Here is a 27433-nt window from a genome sequence, read left to right on the forward strand (position 1 = left end):
GGTGTCACTGATAAACCTCGAGCAAAAACTGTGCGAACAGGCGAAACGCGCGAAAGCAGCGAAGATACGAACAAAGACAACATGCTTTTACGAACACCGCATTTGGAACATTGATGCACCACATACAAGAAGACATCTCCCAACGATTACCAAGCACTCCTGCATTCCCCGACGTCATTCTCGGCCATAACTCCCATTCCGCGGCCAACTGTCCGTTTTGGTCAACAAATCTTTGGCACCGTAATGGCTACAACACGGGCTTCCAACCAATCGCTCACAGTGTCTTAGGAGCACTGAGGGCGCCTATGTGCGCGCGTTTGTCTGCGCGTGCTTGTGTGTTTAACTTTGTGCCCTTTTCCGCTCGTCCAACGGGGTAAGCAGCGTTACGTAAATAAATAACCGATTTCTTCCCCTTGATTCATGATTGTAAGCCCTCGAATAGCAAGAAATATATTGTGGGGCGGACGTGAGGCAGGGTCGTGCACTGCGCAAGGCAGACGCAAGGTTTACTCACGATAGCACACATATCTCTTACAAAAATTTATATCTAGTTTTTATTAAACACTCATGTACTTTCTTTTGCAGTAAATTCTTTTGCGATACAATTCAGAACTTATAGACTTTTTTTTTGTTGAGTTAAATTTAAAATTGGCCACCGTATTCCATTTGACTGTTTAATAACTCAAATCGATTGATCCACATCGAGATTTTATCGATTGGCAATACGAATTTAACTGACTGTTTATAAACCTGCAGTTCACATTTAATGGCATGACTATTAACCCTCAATTCATGTTATATTACCTATAAGTTAACATTTATTTCCCAGTTTATTACTTGCCCTTTTTATTTATTTGATCTACAGTTCACATTCAATTGACTGTTTATTGAAAGGTCTAAATACATCCAGTCGAGAGTTTATTGGGTGTTTATTGCCTTGCCACAGTGTTACGAGCTATATAAATAGTGCATCCACTATGTGCGCGTGGTGATCTTAAAATTAAAATACTGGGATACTGTTGCACAAAAGAAAATTGGCATTTATCGTGTCCAGTGTCGAAGACCTGAATTTCAGACATGGGTTCTGTGACGTGGTGTAGTGTCTTCTCATCTGGCGTGACCGTGACCCGGCCGGCTCATACAAGCTCTGGCGCGCTTTTGTTTACGGTTTCTTGGTGTGGTCGGTGTACCATTTCGGTGATGATGCCAAAGGAAGGAAGCATCGGGAAATACATTTGTTACCTAATATGTCTTTATAGTGATGCTCAATGTTTGGACATACCATCGTGAGCAAAATTAAGAGACCACCACAAGTGTAGGCTGCAACGTGCCAAATTGCATACGGGCTTCGGTTTCGCCAACAGGACTGCTTCGTCAGGCGGCACCCGCATGCAGTTTGACACAGTTCGGTACGCGCTCACAGGGGTCTCTTAATTTTGAGCACAGTAGTAGATAGGAGCATGCACATAATTACGTGATTCGTGTTCTTGAGAAGCATGAAGAGTAAGCATGTATTGAAAGAAGAAAAACGCTCATATTTGCCCAAATGCACCCTTAGCTTTATTGGTAGACGAAAGCAGTGGCTGAGTCACGCTGGAGGCTCCTTGTGTCATAGCGTGCATCTTTTCCTAGAAAGTGAAATATCTTTCACTGTCTTGATGGCAGCTTGAATCCAGCTGTGTGTAGCCACAATGCCTGAAGATTAAGAAACAACAATTATATTATGAAATACACCTCTATAGTGATCTCAGTGCAAAGGTAAAAAGCGAGTGCTACCATTAAATTTAGCTCAGTGATGAAAACATGTACTGCACAATCAGTATGACTGAACCGATTAAATATGAGTATGAACAGATTGAGCCTTCTGCTTTATAGTAAATCAATGCTTCTCACGTAATGCACGCAACTTAATTTCAGTGTGCCTTTTTATTTGCATTCCCAGCTAATTTCATATATACATGGGCTCTCCCTGCTCCGAGAACTGAGCTTCTGCCATATTTATGATGTTTTAACTCATATTTTAAGGTTTTTGAGACAATAGAAAACATTCTAGCATATTATATAATTTCATTCACTACCAGGCCCACAGGTTCTAATGCTTTGTAACCTGCAGAAATAAACTGACAACATGAAAAAACAGCTGCAGAACATTAAATTTCTGAGAAATTACAGAAATAATTATTACAAGCTCATAAAGATGTTGACAAATCGATATATGCTGTAGTTAATGTTAAGACAGATTTGATATGAGTAGATTTGATGGCGAGAAAATCTATGAACTGACACTTTTTGCATCTGCACAGGTTGCTGAACAGTAAAGCTCTGGCAGGCTGCTTCTATTAAAGACCATTTTTCTTTATTGCTATTTTGGCAGAAAAGCATAAAAGGTTGACTAGAGTAACGTGGAAGTAAAGTTGTGCAAATTTACACCAAGAATTATGCCACGCTCAAAGCAACAAGGCTAGAATGTTACGCAGTGAAAAGTAAACCTTCCTTCTACGCAACTAAATGCACATTGAACAAGCTGCTCTGAACCCTACCACGCGGAAAACCACAGCAGATGTACGAACCAAAGCTGGCAGATTATTTTTTACGATGATTATATTCAAACCAAAGCTGTCTGAGCACTCCAGTTTTGTTCAGGTAGAGCCTGTTGTACAGAACAAGAGCATCTTGGGCAGTTCATTGCACAGTACTTGCAGGCACTTGCACACATACAAAACCTAACAGAGTACGCTTACTGGGCACTATCCGCTATCGTGCCTGGCACTCCCTGCCTTGCGGCAAGATGAACCTCTGTTGGTCCATCCATGTGTTAATGCTTGAGCTATAAAGAATGTCTGAGTGGACTAAACTTATATGAATAACCTTAACAAGGTGACTGACTGGTTCTGAGCAGGCAGATCACTTGCAGGAGGCACATCCTGCAGAAAGGCTGATAGTAAAACGGCGAATTTTGTCGCTTTGAGACCGCGCAGTGGAAGGCTATGGATTAATTTTGACCATTGATGGTTCTTCAACTTGTGTAGACTTAGTACGGCAGACAGGCACCTTTTCCAAGGCAGCCGTTTTTACTTTCATGCGAAGTACATGACGCAAAAGTAGCATTATCTCTCCCACCTTATAGATGAGGTATCCCAAGCGCTTCCAGCTGATTCTCTACAGAACCACGCTCGGACGTCCCTGCTAAGTGTAGCACAAAGTGGCCAAGATATGCTGTCATATTTAATGGCATAAACTATTTTACAAAGCGCGCAGCAGAACTAGCTATACTCGCGGACAGCTTTTTGTGGGTATGCAGCCAAAGTAGGCCGGAAAGGAAAGGAGGCGCACCTTTGTACACCTACTGTGGGGGGGAGAGAATGTGACCAAAGCTGAGATAGGCCACTCCCCATGACAATGGAACAAAGCCCCGTCCCTCTCCTTGCCTGCTAGCCACAAAAAGCTGTCCTGAAGTATAGCAAGCATTGGCTAGATCACACCTATGCTTGAGTAAAACCTAGCCGCAAATTGTTTGGCCCAAGGTAAATAGAACATGAATTGCAACAATGCATGCATAAGAGCTAGATAATAGGTCAGCCAACATCCATTTCAAGCTAATTTCTTGGAAAATGCTCTTAGTGATAGCTACAAGTTGTACGGGTTAATAATTTTTGTCACAGATTAAGTGGAAGCTACTGGAGCACTAAAGGAAGATGGTCAATGTGACAACACCTATGAATGCCCACACAGAATGAGAATCCCTTAGGTCTCAATGCTTATAAAATCCCAAGCTTCACAGAACATGACTGGCAAGTCTTCTTTCTACAGCATGACAGCTAAGTGTTCATGAAAAGTTCTTATTTCTGGATAATTCCACTGCTAATCACTGCCCAATTGCTCTGAGCCTCATCACTTAAGCTGTTTATATTATCTTTCACATGAGCCACCAATTGTGCCCATCAATTAACCTCCTGCGCACAAACCTTCACATGTTGCATACCTACAATGAATTAGTCACAAGCTCCTGCCCAGTATGCTTCTCATCCTTTGTCTTGTGCTTCCTAATAAACCACCAACAAAACCTGAGTTGCAACGCCCGAATACATTGAAGGAGTGAATATATACTTCTGTGCTATATACAGCTAAAACCAGTAATCACCTGTGAGTGCATTCACATTCACTTGAGTGAGTGCCTTCTGGACAGCCTCTTCCTTGTCTTCCAATGTCACCCTCCTGAGCAGTTGGCCACGAAGCTGCGTTGCGCCACTGCTTCTTTTGACCAGACCGTTGTGTTGGCCCTCTTGAGAACTACTGCATCTTTTGGGATTCCGTCCAGGCTGTGTATATAGGCTTCTCAATCTCAAAATAACAAATGCACTCCTACAGGTGAAAGAACACGTACACAAAAATTCGATGCTATATTCACAGTCAGGAATGAAACGTTAATTGCATTTGTTGATTGCATAGTGTCATATGGAACTACTCTTTAATGCCAGTTGGAGAACAGAAGTAAAAAAACATTTCGTAATTTTATATCAACACTAAACTTACACCTTGATACCAATGGTGTCATGGAATAGTGGTACGCTCTGGTAGAAGAGAGAAATGCAGAAGGTAACTGCGTGCTTTGCCTTTTTATGTTTGCAACTTTAACTGTACAAATCATTTAGAAAATGACTTCATGCTTATGAAAAATCCCAGATTAGCGTGTGTATAGCAAACACTCAAAAATAAAAATAGTGTGCAACAGCAGGAGCACTGCCTGTGTTTCACACAAGAGGCTGGGCCTGCTAACAGCAATTCTGCAATTCCAGCTCTTCCAGATGCCCTTATCAAGGAAGGCACGAATGCTGCTTAACCTGCAGTAACGTAACATGTCCTCAAAATGCTAGCCACTTGAGAATATTTGTGGAAAAAAGAGAAAAAGAACACTGAAATGGAAAAGTGGATTGGTGCACTATGCAACGCAATAAAAAAACACACATGAAAGCAGGACACAAATAATGGATTAAAAGTGACCAACATAAAGACAGCAAGCAGCAATAAACACTGCTGATTTTGTAAATTGATAACACTGAAATATGGAATACCTAAAAAAATAAATATGATAAAGCAGGAACTGTAACACCAATGACATACTATTAGGCAGAGGAAGTATAAATAGTAATACAGTAACGAGCACTGCAACGCATTGGACATCAGAACAAAACACGATGGCCTTAGCCACGTCAAGGTGCAGAACTTGTTGGGCTAGTTGGTAAGCCATGATCTCAGAAGAACCATCACAAAAAGGACACCTAAAACTATAATGAGAGATGGACGATACCTACAGAGGCGCTGGACTCAATTTTCAAAGTTGAAAGTTTAGCGCCTATTTCCATGTCGTCCTCCTTCTATCTTGTCTGGTTTGATTTATGGGGGTTTAGCGTCCCAAAGCGACTCAGGCTATGAGGGATGCCGTAGTTCATGAAGGGCTCCGGAAATGTCGACCACCTGGGGTTCTCTAACGTGCACTGGCATCGCATAGTACACGGGCCTCTAAAATTTTGCCTCCATCGAAATCTGACATCTGCGGCCGGGATCGAACCCGAATCTTTCGAGCCAGCAGCCAAGCGCCATGCCCACTCAGCCATCGCGTCGGCCCTTCTGCCATCTTGTCTGTTGTCCTTTTAGCTCTGGCTCTTCTGAGATCAAGATGCAGAGCAAGCAAGACAAGGCAGTTTCTTAGTGTGGCAGAAGCACACCTAGATATTCGTATTTCTAAAAACGTGTGCATGTTACTAGTCAAGTACTTCGTTATCGCTACTCCTTTTTTCACTACGACCATTGCCGCTAGGTGCATGAGAAAAACGGGTAATATGTTAGCTTGTTGCTTTTCGGTTTGCTTTTCTTTGTACTTGGCTCTATTTCTGAGTATGAGCAATACAAATCATATGTTAGGGAAAACTGACAATGTAAACAGTTGTGAGTGCAGCGTGCATTCATGCCTTTGACTCTGTTCTTTTCGAGTTTTGTTTAACCATGCCATCAGGTAGCATGCCAAAAAGCTCAGCAAACAGGGCACTACAGGCTTCTTGTGGAATATATGAGTATTAGAACAAGTATACTCACTGAAAGAGTAAAAAGAGCACCAAACCTCACTGAGCGAACGTTTTGAGGTGAACACGAAGAGTGATGCAAATATGACTACTTAGCATGCACCATTTTCTATTTACCACTTGTAGCTTTTCTGCGCATAGACTGTGCGACAGCAGACAGTACTTACTTCGAGACATCCTCTTTCTTCAATGACAGCTCTTTTCATGCCTCTTCACCGTTGAACAAAAACACAAGGCAAATTTTAAACAGACGAGAGTTCACTTGCCCACACTTGTCTCCAGAATAAGCTCTGCAGTGTTTAGGGTTCTTCAAAAATAATTAACCTGAAAGGGCTGTATGAAAAGGCTACAATGCGCACCTATTTTCGGGCTGGTTATTCTTCAACGTCCAAGAAATTTTTTTTCTTCACGGTCACCTGACACTAGCGTTTTACAGCTACACTGATGATCGAATAGGCAGTTTTCTCGTTGGTGAAGCCGCATCACTCCTCCATTTACGCTAATACGTCTACATACAGCATGTTACTGTCAGCGGCTTCTTGAGCTTGTAACACACCACTGCGAGGCTATTGCACTGACTGTCCAGCTTTGGGGGACGATGTGTTCATTCTGCTTTTCACTTCAACGCGATTAACCGCACGCCACAGTGCCATGTCGCTTGGCCTGGTGTTGCACAACCCGCTGCAGGGAACACGAGTCGAAGTCGTATCCAGCAGAGTACATCTGATATCGAGCCCTGACGCGTACTTAAGAAGCGTCAGAGACCGAATGGCGCGCGCCACCGGCAACCAAGCCGGGCGGTTAGCTCAGCTCGACAGCCGGTGTAATCATCTCGCAAAGGTGTGTTCAAAGCTCACTATAAGCCACATCATGAAACTATATTGACGCGTATACGCGCAGCACATAATGCAACGGTAAACAGGCCAAGCGGCGTGCGCTATGGGCAAAACGCTGCGAGCAGATAATGAAGAAAAACATGCATGCAGACAGCAGTGCACAACCACGTCGAACAATGATTTTAGGTTATTTACACGGCGTTCTCGTCGAAACGGATAAATTATGAACACAGACGGGCCAGGTAGTTAGTGATTCAGTGTAGAGCGCATTTTGCTACCGCAGAAATAACCGTGCACAATGTCGTCAGGTTTGCAATCGCGACAGCTCCTCAGCCCTTCCGTTCTCTCCTTGGTTAATTTGCGCGCATTCCCGCGCATCATTACGGGACTTACCTGAAAACGAAGACTCAACGCCTTCCAGTTCCCGCTTTCTTCTTTTGTAATGTGGTTCCGGTAAGACAAAACACGCAGCGAATTCCATTGTTGAAGTCCAGTCAAGACAAAAAGCCAGCATGCTTCCTGGCGCAGCCACTTTTTCATGAAGTGCACGAAGGGCTGGAGATTGCTCCACATGCGGCGCCGAAAATTACAATCACCAGTCAACCCAAACACGAGTTTAAAGCAGCGATTTTGAAATCAATAACACAAAACCACCTCAGAACGTCAGAACAGAAACGGCACGGCAGCACGCCTGAACGGACGGCGTGGTCGCGTAGTACTCGGATGAGACGTGTCCTGCCGCGTGAGCCGCCAGCCTGCGCGCTTGATTTGAACGGCGTAAGTGGCGTTAGGAATTCCGCGAGGTGCGGGAGCGGGGTACATGTTGCAGTAGGCATGCTGCATATTGGTCGCTCAATTGGTGTGCTGAATATTGGTCTCTCAAGGCATTTTAACATTATGTATATTTATACACCATCCACCAATGAAGATGATGCCATCATGCCAGGTGTTTCAGAGAAGCCTTCCAAAATTTTCAAATAGACGTTTTTTGGAGCACTTTATATTTATGATGACTTTATATGGGGTCATATCAGTCAAGAACATATGGACTTTTTAGTGACATGTGTGAAATCGGCTTTAAATTTGTTTTTGTTGCTTGAGTTTTAATTCACTTCTAGTCAATTAACTTTGTATTGGGTCATATCAGTCAAGAACATATTGACTTTTTAAAGACCAAACGCATTAGGGTTTGAGAAATAGTAGACTTTCTATAGACTCTATAAATACTCATTAAACAGTTAATTGCTTCTCAATGTTCATTTTTGCAAGGAATGACTGCAGTAGCGCGACTGCCAGCGGGCCGTGCACGGGCGAATATAGTGCAAGGTGTGCAATAGCGTGATTTGCCGTCTTTCCCGAAAGTAACCAAGCAGCCGCGCTGGCGACCAGGGCGAGCTTGAAGCCAGGAGACGGCGCTGCTATCTTCGGCGCTGGCCGGTGCTCCCCAGCTTCGAGTGCAAACTGGCTGACGCAAACTTGCGCCCTCACTCAGTATGGCTGCGCTCCGAAGGCGCGAAATTGCTCGCCGCACATGCTTCCTGCCTCCTTTTTATCAAGACGCGGGTTCGATCCCGGCCGCGGCGGTCGAATTTCTATGGAGGCGAAATTCCGGAGGCCCGTGTGCTGTGCGATGTCAGTGCACGTAAAAGAACCCCAGGTGGTCGAAATTTCCGGAGCCCTTCACTACGGCGTCCCTCATAGTCTGAGTCGCTTTGGGACGTTAAACCCCCATAAACCATAAACCATACTTTTTATCAACCAAGGAAGGAGGGCGAGATTACGGGCTTACGTCCGCCAGTTTACATCGCAGCCGGGAGCAGCGGCCGGCGCTGGGCACTGCAGCCCCGCCTTCCGGCTCAGAGCCCGCTCCCACTTACGTCGCGGCTGCGTGGTTACTTTCGGCGAATATACACACAAAGCACGTACAGTAAATGGCATGAGCCAAGCTGTGCAGAGTACAGTAAGCCACACAATGTGCGAAAAATTAAAATCGAAATCAGCGGAGTCAGCCAATATCATAAACCCTGATTATGCGACGCAGTTACGGAGAAATAGGCAACGCCCAATAAGTAGATAGTGCAGCCATGCAGCGGGCGCTGCTTTCTGTATGACCCCAGCTCCGCCGCCTGTAGCTGCCCGCTTTCCAATGCTTTCGTTCGCAGCGCTGTCAGAAACAAGGTAGCGTTGAGTAGTCACATTTTTCCACTTAAATCATTATCGGTCCACTGGCTGCGTAGTTGAAACAACATATTTAGCCGTTAGATACACTAGGCACGCGGCACAAATAACATCACAAATTCTCTTTCAAAGAGTTTAACGTTAGTCGACTTTAGCCCTGCCTTTTCGCTCGCCGGTGCCTGGGTTGAGTGCCCCATGCATGCTATCGGCCGCGCGCTACAGTACCGTTTATTTTAATACAGTGGAACGTAGTCGTTTTGCCGCGTTTCGACGATTGTAGCGGTTGTAGCTATTGCGGCTTTCTTCAGATTTTTTTTATGTTTGCGGCATCGTTACTGTGGTGGTAGAAAGACTGAACTCGGAAGCTAGGTGACAGATGGCTCCTACGCTGTGGGAGGCGTTCTTACGTTAACGAAGTTCTCAACAACTGGTCTGTCGTACTGCAATAAACATCCCGAGTGGTAGGCGCCCGGCACCCGATACAAGAAACGGCTTGTCATGACTACTAACGAATGTAGATACAGAACTGGAAAATGACTTCCTTGATGTGTAGGGTGGATGAATGAGGGCTTCGAATGCATTTAGGCCTAGTTATGACGTGTTGTTTGCTGTGAGGTGCTAAATGGGGGCACGACGCGATCGTTTGCAGAGAGGTGGTCTAACACGCTCGCGTGCCAACATGCAACTTTGAAACCCGGCCCCTTGCTCTCTTTGAATCAACGACATTGCGAAGAAGTTATGTGATACAATTTGGCTGCTCGCAGAGAAATATGAGGTCTCGCTTGATTCATTATTGTGACTGAAGAGGAGCAGCGCGTGAAAAGTGAACCACTGGAACGAAAAGTGCTTGCAGCGCCGTGCGACTATAGATTCTACAGCCTGAGTGTTTACACGATTTGGGGCTGGAAACATTTCTCGTTCCACGCCGCAGTTATATCAAGTGCTAATTGTTTTAATACCTTTGGTCAACGAAACGGTGATTAAAAATAACAGAACCATTCCACTGAAGTGCAGCTGAGGTAATGGCGCACTGGAAAGTTTGGTGTCATTTTAATAAAATTACGAGTACAATCAGTGCATTGAATGTCATTTCCCATTTGAAGTGTTATGTGGTAAAAGTGTGTAACAGCTCTGAGAAAAGTATCAAAGGCATTGTAAACCATATTTATGCAATCTACTGGAGGTTTTGTTTTGGTTTTACGGGTGTTTAACGTCCCGGAACGACCCAGGCTATGAGGAATGCCGTAGTGAAGGACAAAAAAAATTTCGACCACCTGGGGTTCTTTAACGTGCACTGACATTGTACAGTATGCTGACCTCTATAATTTCGACTCCATCGAGATTCGACGGCCACGGCCCCGATCAATCCCGCGTCTTTCGAGTCAGCAGCCGAGCGCCATAACTGAGCCACCGCGGCGGTCCAGTCTACTGGAGGAATAGGTAACTACGCATTAGCCTCCACTCCTGAACACAATGAAAAATGAACTGAGCAGTTTAGATTGTAAAGGGATGTTTCTGTGATGAGTTTTTTCGAAAGCATGGCTCTAATGCGGCCTTTCTTTCACTGTCGGCACTGAGGGTCCCAGACGAATTCGTAAGCCCTCAGCGAGTGATGGTTCCCGGCGATAAAGTAATCGGGATGACGCTTCGTCGCCTCGTCTATCCGAATTGCCTGTGTGACTTAGATATGCTGTTTCGCCGACACAGTTCAGTGATATCGAGCGTAGTTTCATTTGTACTATCTCACATCGAGTGCCACTTCGGCCACCTGCTTCCGGACTTGAAGACTCAAAAGTGGCAGGACCTGATGAGCATCAAGCGCTTTTCCCAGGTGAGAATGCAAAGACATTGCGCAGTTTTTGTATCCTCTTTACTAAACTTGCCAAATGGCATGAAGAGGTAAAGCAGCAGTGGTTGCTTCCTATCTGCAGTAAACAAAGTAACGAGGACGACCTCTTCGCCTCCTTCCGACAAAAAGGGATGGACCTTGACTCATCTTTCTGTTGACCATTAAAACTCTTCCAGCTAATAGCAGCGATCTATGTTTCCAATAATTCATGTTGCTTTTCCGCAGACGGTGTGCACCGAGGATGCGGTGCTGGACAATTGTTGGGCCTTCATCGATTGAACCGCCCGGGGGATTTTCCGCCGAAAAGGTGAAGAAGAAGACTACTTTTTAGGACACAAAAGATGCCACGTCGAAAAGTTGAAGTGACCGTATGGCATCACCTGCCAATTGGACAGAACCTCCGAGGGACGGTACCATGACAGAGGTAAATGCGTTAAGTGTAGGAATTTGCTAAAAAATGTGTTGCAGCGGCGAAGTGTAGAAGGAAATATAGTACAAATGAGGCACTGTTTGGGGGGGGGGGGGGGGGCGTCCTGTGTGTAGTATTTTGTGCCCTAAAGGGGCGGTGTAGATACCTGAATAAATATACAGTGCGCAAGGGACACCGACGTCAAATGGAAGTTAGCCTGTACTGATTAGATTACCACAATCTGCTGAAAAAGAGTCTACTTTCACTAATAGCAGCTATTATGTGCTAGAAAAAGACAATTTTCGTAATCAAACTTTTTGAAATGATTTTTTTTATACAGATCGCTGAATCAAGCCTACGCCACTGTCAGACAGTTATCACACAGTCATTCTCGGTTTTGAGATCAAGAGTTTAAATCAAGTAACGAAATCTTCAAATCCAATATTCATCACAATAAGTGCATCTTTTACTGCAGTACAAACGTCAACAGGCAGAAAAAGGCACAGAGTAGCTTTCTGTAGATACCTTGTGCCGACGTGAGAGGAGCCACCATGTAAGCAAACCAAGAGAATAGTAGGACCCTAGCCTCTTTCAGTATTCTGTATATTACTCTCTGCGTTGACCTGCCCCTTGGAAGCTAAGCGTGACTTACCATCGTAGTGTTCGTGATGTCATGTTGTCATGTGAAAGCTATATATTCAAAGCCAAAGTTAGAACGGAGTTGTCCTCAGTGTCACTTTAATGGAACCTTAATATATAGTAAGCATGCTCGTCTAAAGCTTTGTGCTATGAAACTAATGAACTAAAATCGTAATGCAGTAGCATTGGTGGCCTAGTGGTTAAAGCATCTACCCCATATGACAGAGATGAGAGGTTCGATCCCCAGTGTCTTCGGGTAACTATTAGTTATCTTATATTTGCAAGCTTCCTTTGGCCTGGTGCTTGGCATCTGAGACGAAATGGTAGGCGAACGGGTCTTCTACCTCACTTTATGCAAACAAACATCCTTTGCCATGGCACTCTTTGGTAAAGCTGTCATTGGATCGTTACAATTGATCAACGTCGCTGTGCAGCTGCTTTTTCAAGGCACGGTGTTTTTGTGCCTCTATTGTTTGTGTATACATGCAGTTGTGCTCAACCATAAGCATATTGTGCAAAATTGATATGTATCAGCAGCGCGAACACCAAAAGGAAGAAGGAGAAGATAGTACAGAGCGCTGAACATCGAACCGCTTCCGCCGCTGGGGCTAAGAGAGAAACTTGCCTGACCATGGTCAACAATTCCGGCGCAGTCCTCCTCGGTTCCACAGCGAACTTGGGGCCGTGACCTAGAAAACGCTGGACCTCCTCTGGGATGCTCCTGACACCTTCCACGAGATGGACGGGATTTCCGGTATTTTTCTTCTTTGGAGGCACGAGAGCACGCAGACCCGGGAGTACCTGCTGCCAGAGGCACTCTGTCGTTCGGCTGGCTTGAGTCACAACCTCACGCCGTTTTCTTGCTGCTGCTGGCGCTGGCGACGATGCGAACACCATTAACCGCAGATGTTCTCTATGGAGGCTCGCCAGGTGCTGCCATTTTGAACGCAAGATTTTGCACAGGCGTGTAGCATGGCCGACATCCGGCGCAAGGTGCTCCCTCCTGATCTTCTGAAGCTCTTCGGCGGCATCCAGAGTAGGTTGTGGTAGTCTTGAAGAGACACATAAAAAAGGGCCCACTGTAGAAGAAAGGTATTTCAGTAGAGCACGTTCTTGGGCAAGTTGGTTCATAGCTTGAGTAGATGAAGCGCAGAGCACACAGGGAAAGAAAGACACGAGACAGGCGGTACTTGAAACTGTTTATTGAATTCAAGAACGGCTTATTTATAGCCAAGAGGAAGGTGTGGTGGAAAGGGAGACGAAAACAATATAACAAACAACGCGTAAATGACTAGTGCGAAGGGAAGGTTACGAGAGGGGGGACATCGCACAGCACACGGGCGCCTTAGGATTTTGCCTCCATAAAAACGCAGCCGCCTCGAACAAAAGTGATCCAAACCTTTTGAACTTCCCTAAAAACATACTTTCATTCTTATGAATGACCAGCGGTGGGGTGCTGACACAGGAACTCCCGCTTTTTCTAATCCGGTGGGCTTCTAGCTGTTCACGGGTAGTCTTATCTTTACTTCTACATTATTTCCGAGTTTCTTGGAGCTTTGCTTCGCACATTTTCTGTTCTTGTTTGCCGCAGTCCTTGCAATTATGCGGCAAAGGTGACCCGGTACCAGTTCTTAGCGAGCGTTTATGCTCCGTTAGGCGTTCATTAATACATTGGCCTGTCTGGACGATGCACACCATTCCACAAGTCAGCGGGATTCTATAAACTACCCACACAGCACATTTCAGAAAAGGATTTGCATGCTTAGTTTGGCATTCTGTGGACTTGGCATTTTCATTCACAATCTTAGGACACAGCAATGCAAGTTTTCTGGATACAGAGAAGACCAACGTTCATCACTTACTGTGGGACTGCTCAGCTCTCAAGCCTAAAGGATCCGGCACCTGATGGTAGCAGGTCTTTCACCAAGCAACCCTGCTTCATACATTGCCTGGACGCAGGGACCGTACAATCGTTCTCTACTGGACTTCATCAAGTCAGCTAACCTTTTTCATTCAATTAATCTCTACTACATCATTCATCACACCTTCTCCCATCATTGATGCCCTGGCGCAAATAAATTTCGCCATAAATTTCGCCATAATTTCGCCATTTCGCCATTTGCTTATAAAAGTATAGCAGGGGTAAGCAGAGCCAGCGCACCTACTTCAGATTCAACCACATACGCAAATCGGATGTAATTTTTTTCAAGGTCATTTGATAAATCAAACATTTTTTCCAGTTCCTTGAAGTACGAATTAACAACGAGCTCTGACTGTACCACCTAGTGGAAAACCTGTTTCCCCCTCTGTCTTGACGCGGCTGACCATCATCAGCATCAAGTCAATCTTACATTACCACCGAGTGGTTATCAGGCAGACCCACTTTGTTTTGACAGCAGGTTCCACACAGTAGCACTTCCCATTAACTTCTGCACATGACTTGCGCAGTCTTCTTTTTTTCACCTCAATGTAGCCACACACCTCGTCCTATTTCAGGGCAAAGAAAGAGCAGCTGTTGCCTCAAGCGTAGCTCAAGCTCCCCATATATAGAAAGAGGGCTGCTTCCACTTCCGTTTCATGAGAGACATAGCTGGCTCTCTGTTCCTAGCAGGAAGGGTCATCCACCTTCGGTCGGAACTAGCAACAAAGTTACCTAGGACAAAAAAGTCCAACTTGAGCCCCGTACAATTTTCAAAGGCAGCACAAACTCCAATGGGGGACGAGTGTTCACAAATCATCCACGACCGTCATAGGACTTGGCTATGTTACCGGACTGACTATGTGCATCGGGCTGTCACTTTCTCGGCTGCACCAGTCGCGGCCGACGTGAGCTTAATTTGCAAGCAACTTTGCCATATTGCCGTGTGCAGCGCGCAGTGCGATATATTCATCGGGCAAAAATATTGTTTAGTGCAGTTTGTCGGACGCTGGTGCCCTGCATCGTGCGCACAGCGAGAATGTTCAAAAGAACTCAACTTTTGTTGCCCTTTGACATGGAATGAACTTCATGCCAATGCCTAGTTGCCGCAGTTCAAACATGTCAGGAAAAGCCTGATGGTGAGACGAGATTGCATTCTCGATCGCCTCGGCTGATTCTTACAATGCTGCCTCACATCTTCCGTTTCGCTTCATTTAGAAGGCTGCTGAATGAATAGCGGCAGACCACAGTGAAATTGGCCTGATCGATCAGAGAAATCGCGGATCATTGGCAATCAAATCAGTTTCGCATTTTGTTGCTAGAGTAGATAATAACCCTTACAGTTTTGCATCCACTCTTCTCTGAGCTTGCTGCAGACCACAAGACGTTAGCGTTGTTGTATCGCAACAAACACAGTTGATATTCAGACTGTTTACATTTTATAGGCCAGCTAGGCCTGCACAGTCTACAGGTTCACCAACCTCGTTGCCTGACAACGGAATTCTCTTGTTTTCAATGACTGACAACACTGAAGAACATTGGCAATCAGTTATTTCTTCTTTTTTTTGCCGTATCTAAGCTTCAACATAAACTTTTGCGTCACTGTATACAGTGCAGTGGGCTATCCGAGGTGTCCGCAGACGACCGTACTGGACAATACGGCATCTCGGGCACGGTTCCGATGGCGCAGCAGACAATGAGATGGGCAGGGCCAATCACAGCGGTCTCTCTTCTTCATGGGCACCGAGCAGCGAATAGGAACGTGTGTAGTGCTTCTTTATTTCCATTGGTTTGAGGGCGCAGCTCTTTGGTGACCGTTCTCGCATCCTGCATCGTAATAGTTGTACTTGTAGGCATTGCTGGTGTAACCAGGTGTCCAAGTAGCAAAGCAAATTTAAATGCTGCGGGAAGATCCCGCAGAGTGGCTAGCAGCGTAACACGCCATCTGCCACTACACATAGGTGTACATTAGAACCCCACTATAGGTTGTAGTAAAAACTGGGATATAGTAAATAGAAGCTGCGGTCCCGTTTCGCCTTCCACAGAGGACTGTACCTTTTTTTTTTCACTTATAGCAAAGATTTCTTTTTGAAGAAACAGCTATAGTAAAGAGCGTCTAGCTGTGGCCATGTGCTTCCCGCGGAATGATGACATCGAGGCAAGCGTGAAGTCTACGACCGCGAGGCAAATAAATACCGAATGTATTCTTTGAGGTGGCCTGACCATCGAGCTAGAGAGCGGCAAAGAGAACCCCACTTTTCAAAGCCCCGAGAACGTGAAACAAAGCGCGCGGCACGCACGAAAAATGTAAAGCTGGCTAAGAACGTAGGAAGAAGGCGGGGTCGCTGCGAAAAGAAAACCAGTAAAAATGCAGTGAGGAGTAGAAAAGAGAAGAAAAGAGCGTGTGTTCGTAGCACGAAGCATGAGGAAGCAGCGGCAAGAAGTGGAGGTGCAGTGGAACTGCGTAGGAAGTTTTGCCACGCTTGACTTTGTTGCGCGTTTCTTTACTGCCTCTTAAATGACGCTGAAGCCGCAGGAGATGACACTGTGATCATGGAAATCTTTGGTTTTCACATGGAACCAAACTTGCTTCATTTTTGTAGCCATGTTGTATTCATGTAAATGCGGTTCCTCCAAAAGACGTGAACAATGTCGAATACCTACGTATAACATGTGATCACTGGTAAAAAATAATTTCCATATAAAAGGACGATACGAGCAGGATGCAAGTTATTTCTGAGTGTTTGTTTTATAAATCAACACTTTGTGCTTAGTAAGTAGCCAGAGAGCATGGTCAGCGCCATGCCATCACCAACAACTGATATAGTACAGACCCTGATATAGTAAAGATTTTTGCTGGTCTGAGCTACTTTACTATAGAGGGGTTCTACTGCAGTTGGTGTAACATGTCACCTGAAGGTCACAGGTCATCCTGTCACCTGTCAGGTGACCTGCCACGCCAAAAGTAAAGGAATTAACATGAAGGTGGCTAACCACGGGTAAAATACGTGAAGAGCTGTGGTCAAACTTCGCATTGCTATCGTAATAATCTGTCAATTTTTCATTGAGCCAAGAGTGGAATGAGGTGCTGACAAATGAAATTTCAAGTCGAAAAGCCGCTCTTTCAAACAAGACCAAGATCGCCATGAGTATGGCTGCGGTACAGCAGATGTACATTTTTGAAAATGCAACACTTCACTGCGAATTCTGGTTTAAAATGAGCCACCCGACACTTAACGTGTTAAAAACTACTATAATGCCTCAAATATTGATATGATGGATGAGAAACTTGGCAGATGAGGACAACGACAGTTGTAGATAAAAAAAAATGCTCTTTTCCAAAAATCAATTTTTTGAGATTTTTTTTCAGCTCTAAGGCCCGTAACCCCCATTAAAGCAATTAATGCAACCACCAATGACACAAAAAACCCGCTGGCTATCTTTCTTCACTTCACAATGAGCACTCTGGACCACAAATGGCCTCATGTTGTGCACTTATTCTACAATGCCAGGCCATAACCGAAATTTCCTTCAGTGGTCCTTTAAAATGTGAACGCAGCAATATTTTGAACGCACTTTCCTTCCCATGATAAAGGAACTTCATCACTGATTATTGGCCACAAAAAAACATAACACGAGGAAGCGAAAATTCCCGCAAAGAAAAAAAAAAATGTCTTCAACTTGAATTTTGCTTTATTAAGCTCTTCGAGCTCCTGCAATCAACCACAGTGTGATGCTAAAATACCAATGCACAATGACGTTTACAGTTTAGCGAAGCACACCAATCATGCAGGCGGTCCTCCCACGCTTGTATGCTCTGAATGCAACATTTACGACTCACTCAACTGCTCATTCGTGACTACACAACTTTCCTTCTTACTCGCATAATGAACCCACTTTTTTCCCAAAAATGTTGACATCAATTTGGGAGGAAGGTTCAATACACGAGAAAAAAAAAAGGTTTAACAGAATTTTTTGCAAGAGTTTGCCCATCAAAACAAAATCATGCAGTCAGCCGTATGTGTGCCGCCGGTGTTAAGCATTGTTCACTTCAAAAGGTGTTTGCTGTACCGTGGTGTGACCTGACAATTTTGTGATAGTCGACGGCACTGGCCAGTCACGACAAGATAAAGTGAACCAGCTGAACACCAGCCCTGAAGGTTAGTTTCACATTTTTTAAGCGAGGTTAAAAAGCTCACAGGGCGGTTATGGAGTGTAATGTGAATGCTTAAGCATTAGCTGTGGTGTGAGTGGGGTTAAGTATTTCACTTCTGATCTCGAGCTCGCCAAATTGCTTGGGGGGTCTGAAGGTCCTGCTGCCTCCATAACATTTCAGTGTAGCGGGTGTTTGACAGTAAAACCTCATTATTTCGGCACCAGTTAATTCGGGAATTCGGATGATTCGGACTGCCGCTGCAGTCCCGCCAGACGCCCATGCAAGTCTATGGCATCAGAAGCTCATTTATTTGGACGCCGTGGGTCTCACATCTGCTAAAGGGGTGCCATGTGAAGATATGATGTGTTTGACAGGCAATCGTCTAGATATTCGTCCACAGGCCTGAATTGCATATTACCATTGTTTCCCGCAGCCCTCTGATGGGCGCGCAAAGGCAGGCGTGTTGGCGGTCTGCTGGTTCCAGTTGATGAGCAGAGAGTGAATCCGGCTGCACAGTTTCGTTTTTCGAAACTTTGCCACTGGGTCGTGGCGACGGTGGCATTTTGCTGCACACATCAGCAAGCCAGCCAAGCCGCACACCGTTTGATATGACAATTGCCTTGTTGCTGATCGTTTGTTAATGCGATAGCGGTAAAGGCTCCACTACGCAGAGAATCAAGCATCGGTCTTGTCAGCGTTGCGAGCGAAAAATCACGACTATGACTCTGGCAACCTAGGAGGCAGTGGGCCACCTAGGTCACGTGACGTTGTGGCGGCAACACAACCTGCCCACTTGGATTGTGAGCAAACTCCCCACCTTGGCAGGTGGCAGTTAAATTAATGATTGGTCATTCGAGAAGCTCAACCTGGCTCACACAAAGCCCACTGCTGAGAGCACCTGCCATCTCAGGGAAGTGGCACATCACTTAACCGGTGCACTACTGCACCAGGAGGAGTACAGTATTTACACGATTGTAATTCGACTAGAATGTAAGTCGACCCCCCCAAATCGCATGTCCGAAAAAAAAAAAACACCGGTGGAGCACTTCAAAAACGAAAATTTATTGCATAGATGGGCTATTCGTCCTCACTTGAGTCATCTTCAGTGGTACTGCTGTCATCGTCGTCGTCGCCGCTGCGATCCCACAGCACATCGTCCTCCATGGAAAGCCCGCACTTCCTAAATGACCGCACCACAACATGGCGTGGAATGGCCGCCCAAGCGGAAATCACCCACCCGCACACAGCCACCAGGGAGGCTCTCTTCACGCGCCCTGTTGGCGTAAGTTCCCGCCCTTCTGCCGCCAGCCACTCGTACTCACGCCGGAGCAAGTCCTTCAATGGCTTGTTAATGCCAACGTCTAGCGGCTGCAGCTGCCCCGTCAGACCGCCGGGAATCACCAGCATATCTGTATCTTCTTTTCGGAGCTCTGCCTTCATTTCCGCGGTAAGGTGGCCGCGAAATGAGTCCAGCACAAGGAGGTTCGGATTGCGATTTTTGAGGGATGCCCCTGGCCTCAAAAGCCACACCCGACGGTACCAATCAATAACTAAGTCGTCCGTCATAAAGCCTTTTTCGTTCACTCGCACAATCACACCTTTCAGGAACATTTCCTTTGGCATAGTTTTTCTTTTGAAGACGATGTACGGTCAGAGCTTTGTGCCATCTGCCAAGCATGATAGCATAACAGTGAACCGAAGTTTCTCGTTTCCTGTCGTGAGAAGCTTAACCTCGCGAGCTCCCCTCACGCTCACTGTTGTGTTGCTCGTCATGTCGAAGTAGACGGGAGTCTGGTCCGCATTGCCGATTTGGCCGAGCAGGTATCGCCGCAAGTCGCAGAGCTTGAGGTAGTGCCTATGGAAGGCGAGAACTTTCTCCTCGTAAGCAGAAGGCAGCTTCTGGCATACACTAGTACGCCGACGAAGAGAGAAGCCAGCCCTCTTCATAAATTTCGAAGCCCAAGCCCTGCTGGCTTTGAAGTCTGTTCGGAGTATTCCAGCTTCTGCAGCAAAGACCCGGCCTTGTTACGTGATCATTTCGCATGTCACTGGAAGGGACCGATCACGTATTTCGGTGACATACGCTGCAAGCTTGACCTCCAGCTCCAGAAAGCGTCCGACTTCGGCCCGCGGAAACCTCTTAGCTTGGAGTCGCAATCGAAAATTTTGTCTCGCTGCTTCCGCCACTCCCGCACCAACCATTCAGAAACGTTGAACTTGCGGCCCGCCGCGCAGTTGTTGGTTTCTTCGGCGTAAATGATGGCTTCCCTCTTGAACGCTGCAGTGAATGAGCGCCGAACGCTTTTCGAACCTGGAGAGCTCATGGCAAAGCACGCGGTCGGCAGTCGAGTCGAAAGCACCAACTCCAAGCACCACCAAACTAAGAGTGATCGGTGTCGGGGCGTCGGCTCTTCCAGCAAACATCGGCATTCCCCAGAAGCGCCGCTGTTACATATTGCGCAACTAACTGAAATAGCGGCTCTTCCATCAGCTAGCGACACACCCGGGCGCTGGCGCAGACTCCGTGATTGGAACGGCGGGACAGCGGCCCTTCCCGCGAGTGAAATGAAATGAAATTGGTTTTGGGGGAAAGGAAGTGGCGCAGTATTTGTCTCAAATATCGGCGGAAACCCAGTTGTAAGGGAAGAGATAAAGGAGGGAGTGAAAGAAGAAAGGAAGAACGAGGTGCCGTAGTGAAGGGCTCCCGAATAATTTCGACCACCTGGGGATCTTTAACCTGCTGTACTGACATCGCACAGCACACGGGCGCCTTTGCGTTTCGCTTCCATCGAAACGCTGCCGCCGCAGTCGGGTTCTACGGGTATCCTGTTCAGTAGCACTGAACCATCGCGGTGGGTAACGGTGTGCGCAGTAAAAATAAAAAATGAAAAATCCTGGCCAGAAAGCCCGCGGAATACCTGAATGCTACGCTTGCCGTAGAGCAAACAAAAACTTCTAACATCGCAGTAGCATCCCTGATAGATTGTTTTTCTTGCTTTTATTGGCAGTTCAAGGTTTCGTTTCGATTAAAAGTCGACCCCCCCCCCCCCACGTACCTTTAAAGCGGAACTTATAAGTGCCCCCTCAAATTTTTCGTTCGTTTTTCGAAGGCGTCTTGCTGCTGCGGTGCCAATGCATGCTTCCCTCACTTCTGTCTGCATCATTATTCCGTTCTTCCAGTGCCCCGAAACTCCCCTTTCATCAAGTGCTATTCACCGTTTATGTGCCGAAGCCTCCTCACATGCGACACCACATGTGAAGCTCCAGTGCTACCATTCAGTGCACAGAATGTAGCCACGGAGACCCTTACTACTGTGCAGCAGTTCTGCTTCCGCCACTCTCGACAGCGTGCAGGAATTAAAACATTTAACGGAACTGCGAGAAATCAATCTTTTCATGAAGTTTTCATCTCAAAAAAAGATAACTGCCCAGGTTCCCACCAAATAAATTCCGATTTCACGAGAATGGTTTTTGGCTGTTTTGAAGTGCCATTTGATAATTCAACGTTCGGATGATTCGCACATGTTTTTCCACTCCCTTGAAGTCCATATTAACAAGGTTTTACTGTACAGAGTTGTGGCTTAAATTGCTACACACCTTTCCGATACTCGAGCACCCGCCGGCTATGTGAGCATACAGTAGCCCTGCTGGGTGCATTGTAGTGTGCCCAGCAAGCCACTGCAGATGGCGCTCCTGTTGAGGGTGCGCAGCATCTTTGCGCTCTGCCAAGAAGTTCACCAAGCGTGCCACCCCTACAGGAGCTCTCGTCAAAAGATAAAGATGCCATGATGTTATCGACGTGCAGCATCTTGATGCTGACAAGGTATTATTTCGGACGACACAAAACTGAGGACCGCACTAAGAAAAGTTAACGGTTTTAGAAATGAAGTAAATTCGCGACAACAAAAGTGGTGGGTGGATTCATTATGCGAGCGAGTTCATTACTCGAGTAAATATGGTATTCAAGTCAGCATCACTAAAACTGATGATAATGTATAATACCGTATTTGTAAAATGTGTTTACCGGATTTTTGAAAAAAAAATGGGCAGTGGCTTAGCTCCGCTATACCAGGATATACGTAACAAGAGGTATGTTTCACTGGCTGAGCTTGTTTTCACATTCTCTTCTGATGGCTCCCGTTGACTGACATCTTCCATAGGCTCCATCTCGGCGGCTATGCGCCGTTTGTTACGCTCAGTCTGGCATCTCTGTTTGGCAAGGCGTTCCTCTCTCTGTTCGGGCGTCTCCACTGCTCTCTTCACCTTCTTATGCTCAATCTCTCTTTGTTGAGTAGCCAACTGCCAGGCGACAACCTCAGGATCGAAAGAGTTAATCTTCTCTTGTCTATACTGCCGATTAGCAGCGGCGGGACTCTCCTTCTCTGCATCCATGTCAAACGTTGTGATATAGCCGCCCATTACATCTCCATCTTTTATACGCAATGCTGCGCATGCGGCGCGCAGTTCGGGTGATAGAGCGGCATGCGGCGAGGTTCCGACGGTGGAGCGGGAGCGCGGCCTTGGAGACGGCGAAGCGCACACTGCACCTGCTGCTCCTCTCTGGTTGCCATGGCAACGCGCATGCGCACAACTGACCTCTCCCAGCCACTGCGAAATGCTCGACTGGTAGCCCAGTGTAGCTCTCACTACAAAATTTGACAGACGATTACGATAGTCGGTAATGCGAGATATGAACAGAGCTCTTCACACACGCACATGGCGTGTCACACTGCTAGTCACCCTCCGTTATCTTCCCGTAGCGGCCACCTTCCGGTTGTCCATTCCACCGCTCTCGCTCAAGCAGGTCGCATTTCACTCTGCAACTACCTGCCACCTGTCGCCTGGAAGGTGACGGCCACTTTCCAGGTGGCCGTGCACTCTACTACGTGAACAACCAGTTACTCTGAGGACGACGCGGAACGCAAGAACAGGCACATAAAGGCTGTGCTCTATAACTTTTACATGTATATTCTACGCTCTCTGCTGTGCCAGGCACACAAAGTAGGCTTGGGAAGATTGGTGCGGCCACGTCGCCGTGTGCGGTTGTGAAAGGTGCGAATGGCAAGAGCACACACTGCACCATTTACCTGACTCGCTCACGCTGACGGTCGCTGTTTCGGACGAATTCCCAGAAGAATTCCCGGTCGCTTTCCCTGTCTCTTCCCTGCTTTCCCGGACAGATTTGTGCAAGTGCCTAAATCCGAAACTATTTAAACCGTTTGCTGTTCGGTTTGCCGCTAGTCAGCCAGACCACACATGAGGGCGCTGCTTTATCGCCCGTTATCACCTCTTCCTCCCACCGCTGGCTTCACAATTGTACCATTGTGCGTATACTTTGAGCTGCGGACAGCCCATCACGCCAACCCGCGGAGAACTGCTCAACGTGGGGCTGAGCGGGAGGGGCTATGCGTTTTATATTTCAACTTCTTTTTTTTTTTCCCAGCAAAAGGTGCGAGATGGGGGCGTCAATGTGTAGGCAGCAATATACAGTATACATTTTATGTTACATTTATTAAGGAGAGCTTGTTTCTGCAGTCAAAAAGGTTGTAAGACGCGGGTTATTCGCACCACTTGCTGATATCAGTGGCCGAAGGACTTGTCAGAAAGAAAGAAAGGAAAACTGCGATAAGACAACTGACAAAAGAAAATTTGCGGTTATTCCATATAAGCATAGGCCATTTAATAACCCGAGAAAAATTGGCAACAGGGTAAACATAAACGTTTTGTTTTCTGCCCCGAATAAGTTGAGTGCCCTGTGCAGGAAAAGCACTTCTGCAAATCAGGGAAAGGCCGCTTGCACAATCTGGCACCAAAAGCCGTTTGTAAGATGTGCACAAGGCGTTGTGTACAAGGTGCCCTTGACATGTGCCAAATTGTCCAACAGCTGTATCTTGCCGGTACTCAACTATGGGGCAGAAACATGAAGGCTAACGAAAAAGGTTCAGCTTAAGTTAAGGACAACGCAGAGAGCCATGGAAAGAAAAATGATAAATGTAACGTTAAGAGACCGGAAGCGGGCAGAGTGGGTGATTGAACAAACGCAGGTTAATGACATCCTAATCGAAATCAAGAGGAAGAAATGGGCTTGGGCAGGGCATGTGATGCCTGCACTGGTCCTTAAAGGTAATGGAGTGGATTCCAAGAGAAGGCAAGCATAGCAGGGGGTGACAGAAGGGTAGGTGGGCGCAGCTGGCAAAGGACCAGGTTAATTGGAGAGATATGGGAGAGGCCTTTGCCCTGCAGTGGGTGCAGTCAGGCTGATGATGGTGATGATGAAATTTTATATAGGGGCAGACAGGAAGATGCCTAAATAAGAGGTTAGGAGAGCATGATTACAACGTGGAAAACAAAAGAGGTGGGCACATGGTTATCCACTGTCTCAAGTGCAACGGCAAAAGCGAGAAAAGCAAGGAAGGCTGTCGTCCTGTTTTTTCGCAGATGTAAAATACTTCTTAAAAGTAAATGTTAAAAAATGCGAGTGATTCTGGAGGTTTTGGAGACAGAAAAAGCAGGCGATAATTGCGTAAGCGCTCCTTAAATTTTGTTGTCCGGAAGAGAGATCGTCATATCTTACATCGGGCACGTGGGTAGCCCGATAACATGTGATAGTCATCACTTGTTGGTAATAGTCTTGTAAACATCCGCAGGTGATTGCCAAGAGTATAAAAGTGTTTTTCGCATGAAATTAAATCAGTTGCAAGTAAGTGCTCTTATTATGTCTCTCTCATTCTGTCATCCTTGTCTTTTTGAGCGCTTTCACTGTCAGAATTGAAAACCAACTCGCCCACTCCCTGCTATTATTCAGTTTTTAGGATTTGTTCTAAAAATTTTTGTGTAATTTGCGCACCCCCTTTTTCAAGCCTTAATTTAAAAAATAAAGTGCGGGAAATATGCCAGTAAATACGGTAACAGCTGGGAAAGCTAATGGCGATACGCAGTGAGTGAGACGTCACCACTTTCTGTAACCAGCAGCTCAACACACTACACACATGTGCCGCTGTATCTGCTACATCAATATACTAGGCACCAGAATAAGAGCCAGTGAGGGTGACACCACTAAGCAGGAAATGCTTTTTTGGCTAAAAAAATCTAGATTATGGTTGGAAAGGTGAAATGCTGTTTCAGAACTGCTATCTGTGATAATTCTATTATTCTGAGCTAAAAGTTCAAAGCCTCTACTTCTCTGACAAGTGTCTGAATTTCCACACTCACCTTTGCTGCAGCCGTTTCATGACTCTGATGTCAATCATGTGTGCCATGTGCGATGGGACCTTGCGTGTCTCATAGCCAAACGCAGCGTTGAACAGCCGGTTCACGTGACGTAGCGAGTCCCCAAATGTGTCCAGCAGGCGTCGACGGCGCCACCTGGTGGTCTCTGTTGGAACCTCTAGCCGTTTCTTTTTAGCCATGCAAAACAAAAGCAAACAAGATGCCTGTCCTCAATTAAAAAGGAAATATCACAAAAACATGTGTAAGGGCCACACTATTTTTTTTTCAGATTCGAGGGCCAATTTTCAGGGTGTGGCCCATGTACTATCGCGATCAAAGGGTCGCAAGTGCGTGGAAAAAATTTTATTTCAGAGCAGTCACGTGATCCAGACACCTGAAATGTATCAAGCTCTGAGGGGACATGCATGTTCTATAAGCTGGTAGCATTGCAGCGCAACTGGGTAGCAAGGTTGAGCTGCAATGAACGTTTTCTTGAGAACATGCGTCCCATAACATTTTGATTGTGACAGTGAACAATGTGTGAAAAAAATTTTTTTTAAGTGAATACACACCAATCAGGGAATGAGCAGCAATTATTCTATGTTCAATCGTCACTCGCAGAGCCTTCAGACTCTGAGCTGGTGCTGTGCTCTGGTGCATGCTCATCCCACAAGACGCGCAACACGTCAATTGTCAGCATGTAGCCGTTGTTATGCACTTCCATCACTTAGCAGAGCACCTCTTCTTCCAGTTTGGGAAACTGGCACGGGTTGACTCGGAAAGTGCGCTTTGTGCAGCTTCTGTTCCTCAATTCATCCTTTTGGTTGCACCATCGTTACATGCACTTCTCGTCCACATCGAATTTCCTGGCTGCCGCACACTTGCATATTCGAGAGCAAACTCCCAGCCATGTAGCTATTAAGGTGCTTGGCCATCGTGCTAAAATTGCAACGCTCGGCAGCAGCACATGAAAGCCACAACTACAGTGAACTACTATGCTACCGCAACTCTCGTGCCTTTGACAGCCACAAAAAGCTGGAGCTGGTGATAATGATGCCGATATGGATAGCGGGAGCTCATGGTGGAGGAAAAAGTTGATGATGATGATGATGACCCGAGGCCTTGGGTGCCATTAGTGGGTGGCACCTGGAAGCTCTTGTGCGCGTGCATTTCGAAGGCTATTCCCACGTGGATCGTGGCAAGTTTGGTTGTGACCCTTATATGAATCGTTTTTTTTAATATTTCCTTTGAGAAAACAGGGTGCGGCCCATACATGGATGAGGCTCTTACACATGTTTATACGGTAATGTGTCCTCCTTTCCCATAGAACTCCATACAATTGAAGCAAGTTTAGGTGAACCTAGGAACATTAAATTGTTGTTTCTTTTGAACAACTAAAACAAAAGTGAAACACCATCCACAGTAACTCATTATTAATGCAAAAGCATTAGATCACTAATCGGCACAAAGACCTGGCATCACCCAAAAACTTGCAATTGGTCAAAATGGTGTGATGTCACAAAAAGCGAGAAAACATGAAATGTTAATGAGTAATAGTCAGTACTAGTACTTACCACTACATAAACTGCAAAGGAATAAAATAGAATTAGAACAGACTTTGAATATAAATATAATAGAAATAGGATGAAATTTTAATAGAACTGGACTGCATTACTCTCACGTAAGTTCCTTAAGTACCCCAGTAATTATAACTTAAACTCCATACCTTGAAATACAATGTCACTCAGAAACAAAAAGGCTTTGCATGTTGCATAACGAACTATATGGGCACTGCGTGTTTGTCACTGCTTACATCAAAAGGCAAAATAAAAATAGTACAATGAAACCTGGCTAATGAAAACTCTAAAAAAGGGCAATCAGCTGGGTCTGCACAGCTGGCAGATCATGCCGCAAACCAAGATGTGAGTAAACGAGAGAGTCTGCACTTGCATGCCACAATGCGTGGTCTACTGTCCTGTGCTTTGCACAATTATAATGTCGCACTGATTTCCATGCACATGCTGCCTCTGCTTCAAAGCTTAGAAAACACAGCCAGGATGCGCGGTTTCTCCAAAGCAATACTGGAGGCTCGGATTTTTCAGAAAGATGATGACCGGCAGACCCAGAGAAGGGACACGGGAGAAGGAGTCGGTGCCTTG

General features: G+C 46.0%; 2 protein-coding genes across 3 annotated transcripts in view; both read right to left on the minus strand.

The window, feature by feature from the left end:
* Positions 1-1547: 1547 nt before the first annotated feature.
* On the minus strand, positions 1548-7632 carry LOC144115876 (uncharacterized). Its single transcript, XM_077650468.1, has 3 exons — positions 7310-7632; positions 4142-4319; positions 1548-1695 (listed from the first exon to the last, which is right to left on the minus strand). The coding sequence occupies exons 1-3, from the start codon at positions 7487-7489 to the stop codon at positions 1610-1612; spliced, it is 444 nt and encodes a 147-aa protein (XP_077506594.1). The 5' UTR covers positions 7490-7632; the 3' UTR covers positions 1548-1609.
* Positions 7633-15458: 7826 nt separating this feature from the next.
* Positions 15459-27433, minus strand: part of LOC144115874 (N-acetylglucosamine-1-phosphotransferase subunits alpha/beta-like) — an 83581-nt gene continuing 71606 nt past the window's right edge. The window contains exons 17-18 of one of the 2 annotated variants that reach the window (XM_077650467.1): positions 25278-25462; positions 15459-15736 (exon numbers count right to left, since the gene is read on the minus strand). In XM_077650467.1, coding sequence (XP_077506593.1) covers positions 15625-15736; positions 25278-25462 — 297 coding nt within the window. In that variant the 3' untranslated portion in view covers positions 15459-15624. Of the gene's footprint in view, positions 15737-21639; positions 21827-25277; positions 25463-27433 lie in introns of those variants that run through there. The other variant, XM_077650466.1, reaches the window with a different exon arrangement.

Source organism: Amblyomma americanum, chromosome 1, assembly GCF_052857255.1.
Source record: "Amblyomma americanum isolate KBUSLIRL-KWMA chromosome 1, ASM5285725v1, whole genome shotgun sequence".
Lineage (NCBI taxonomy): Eukaryota > Metazoa > Arthropoda > Arachnida > Ixodida > Ixodidae > Amblyomma > Amblyomma americanum.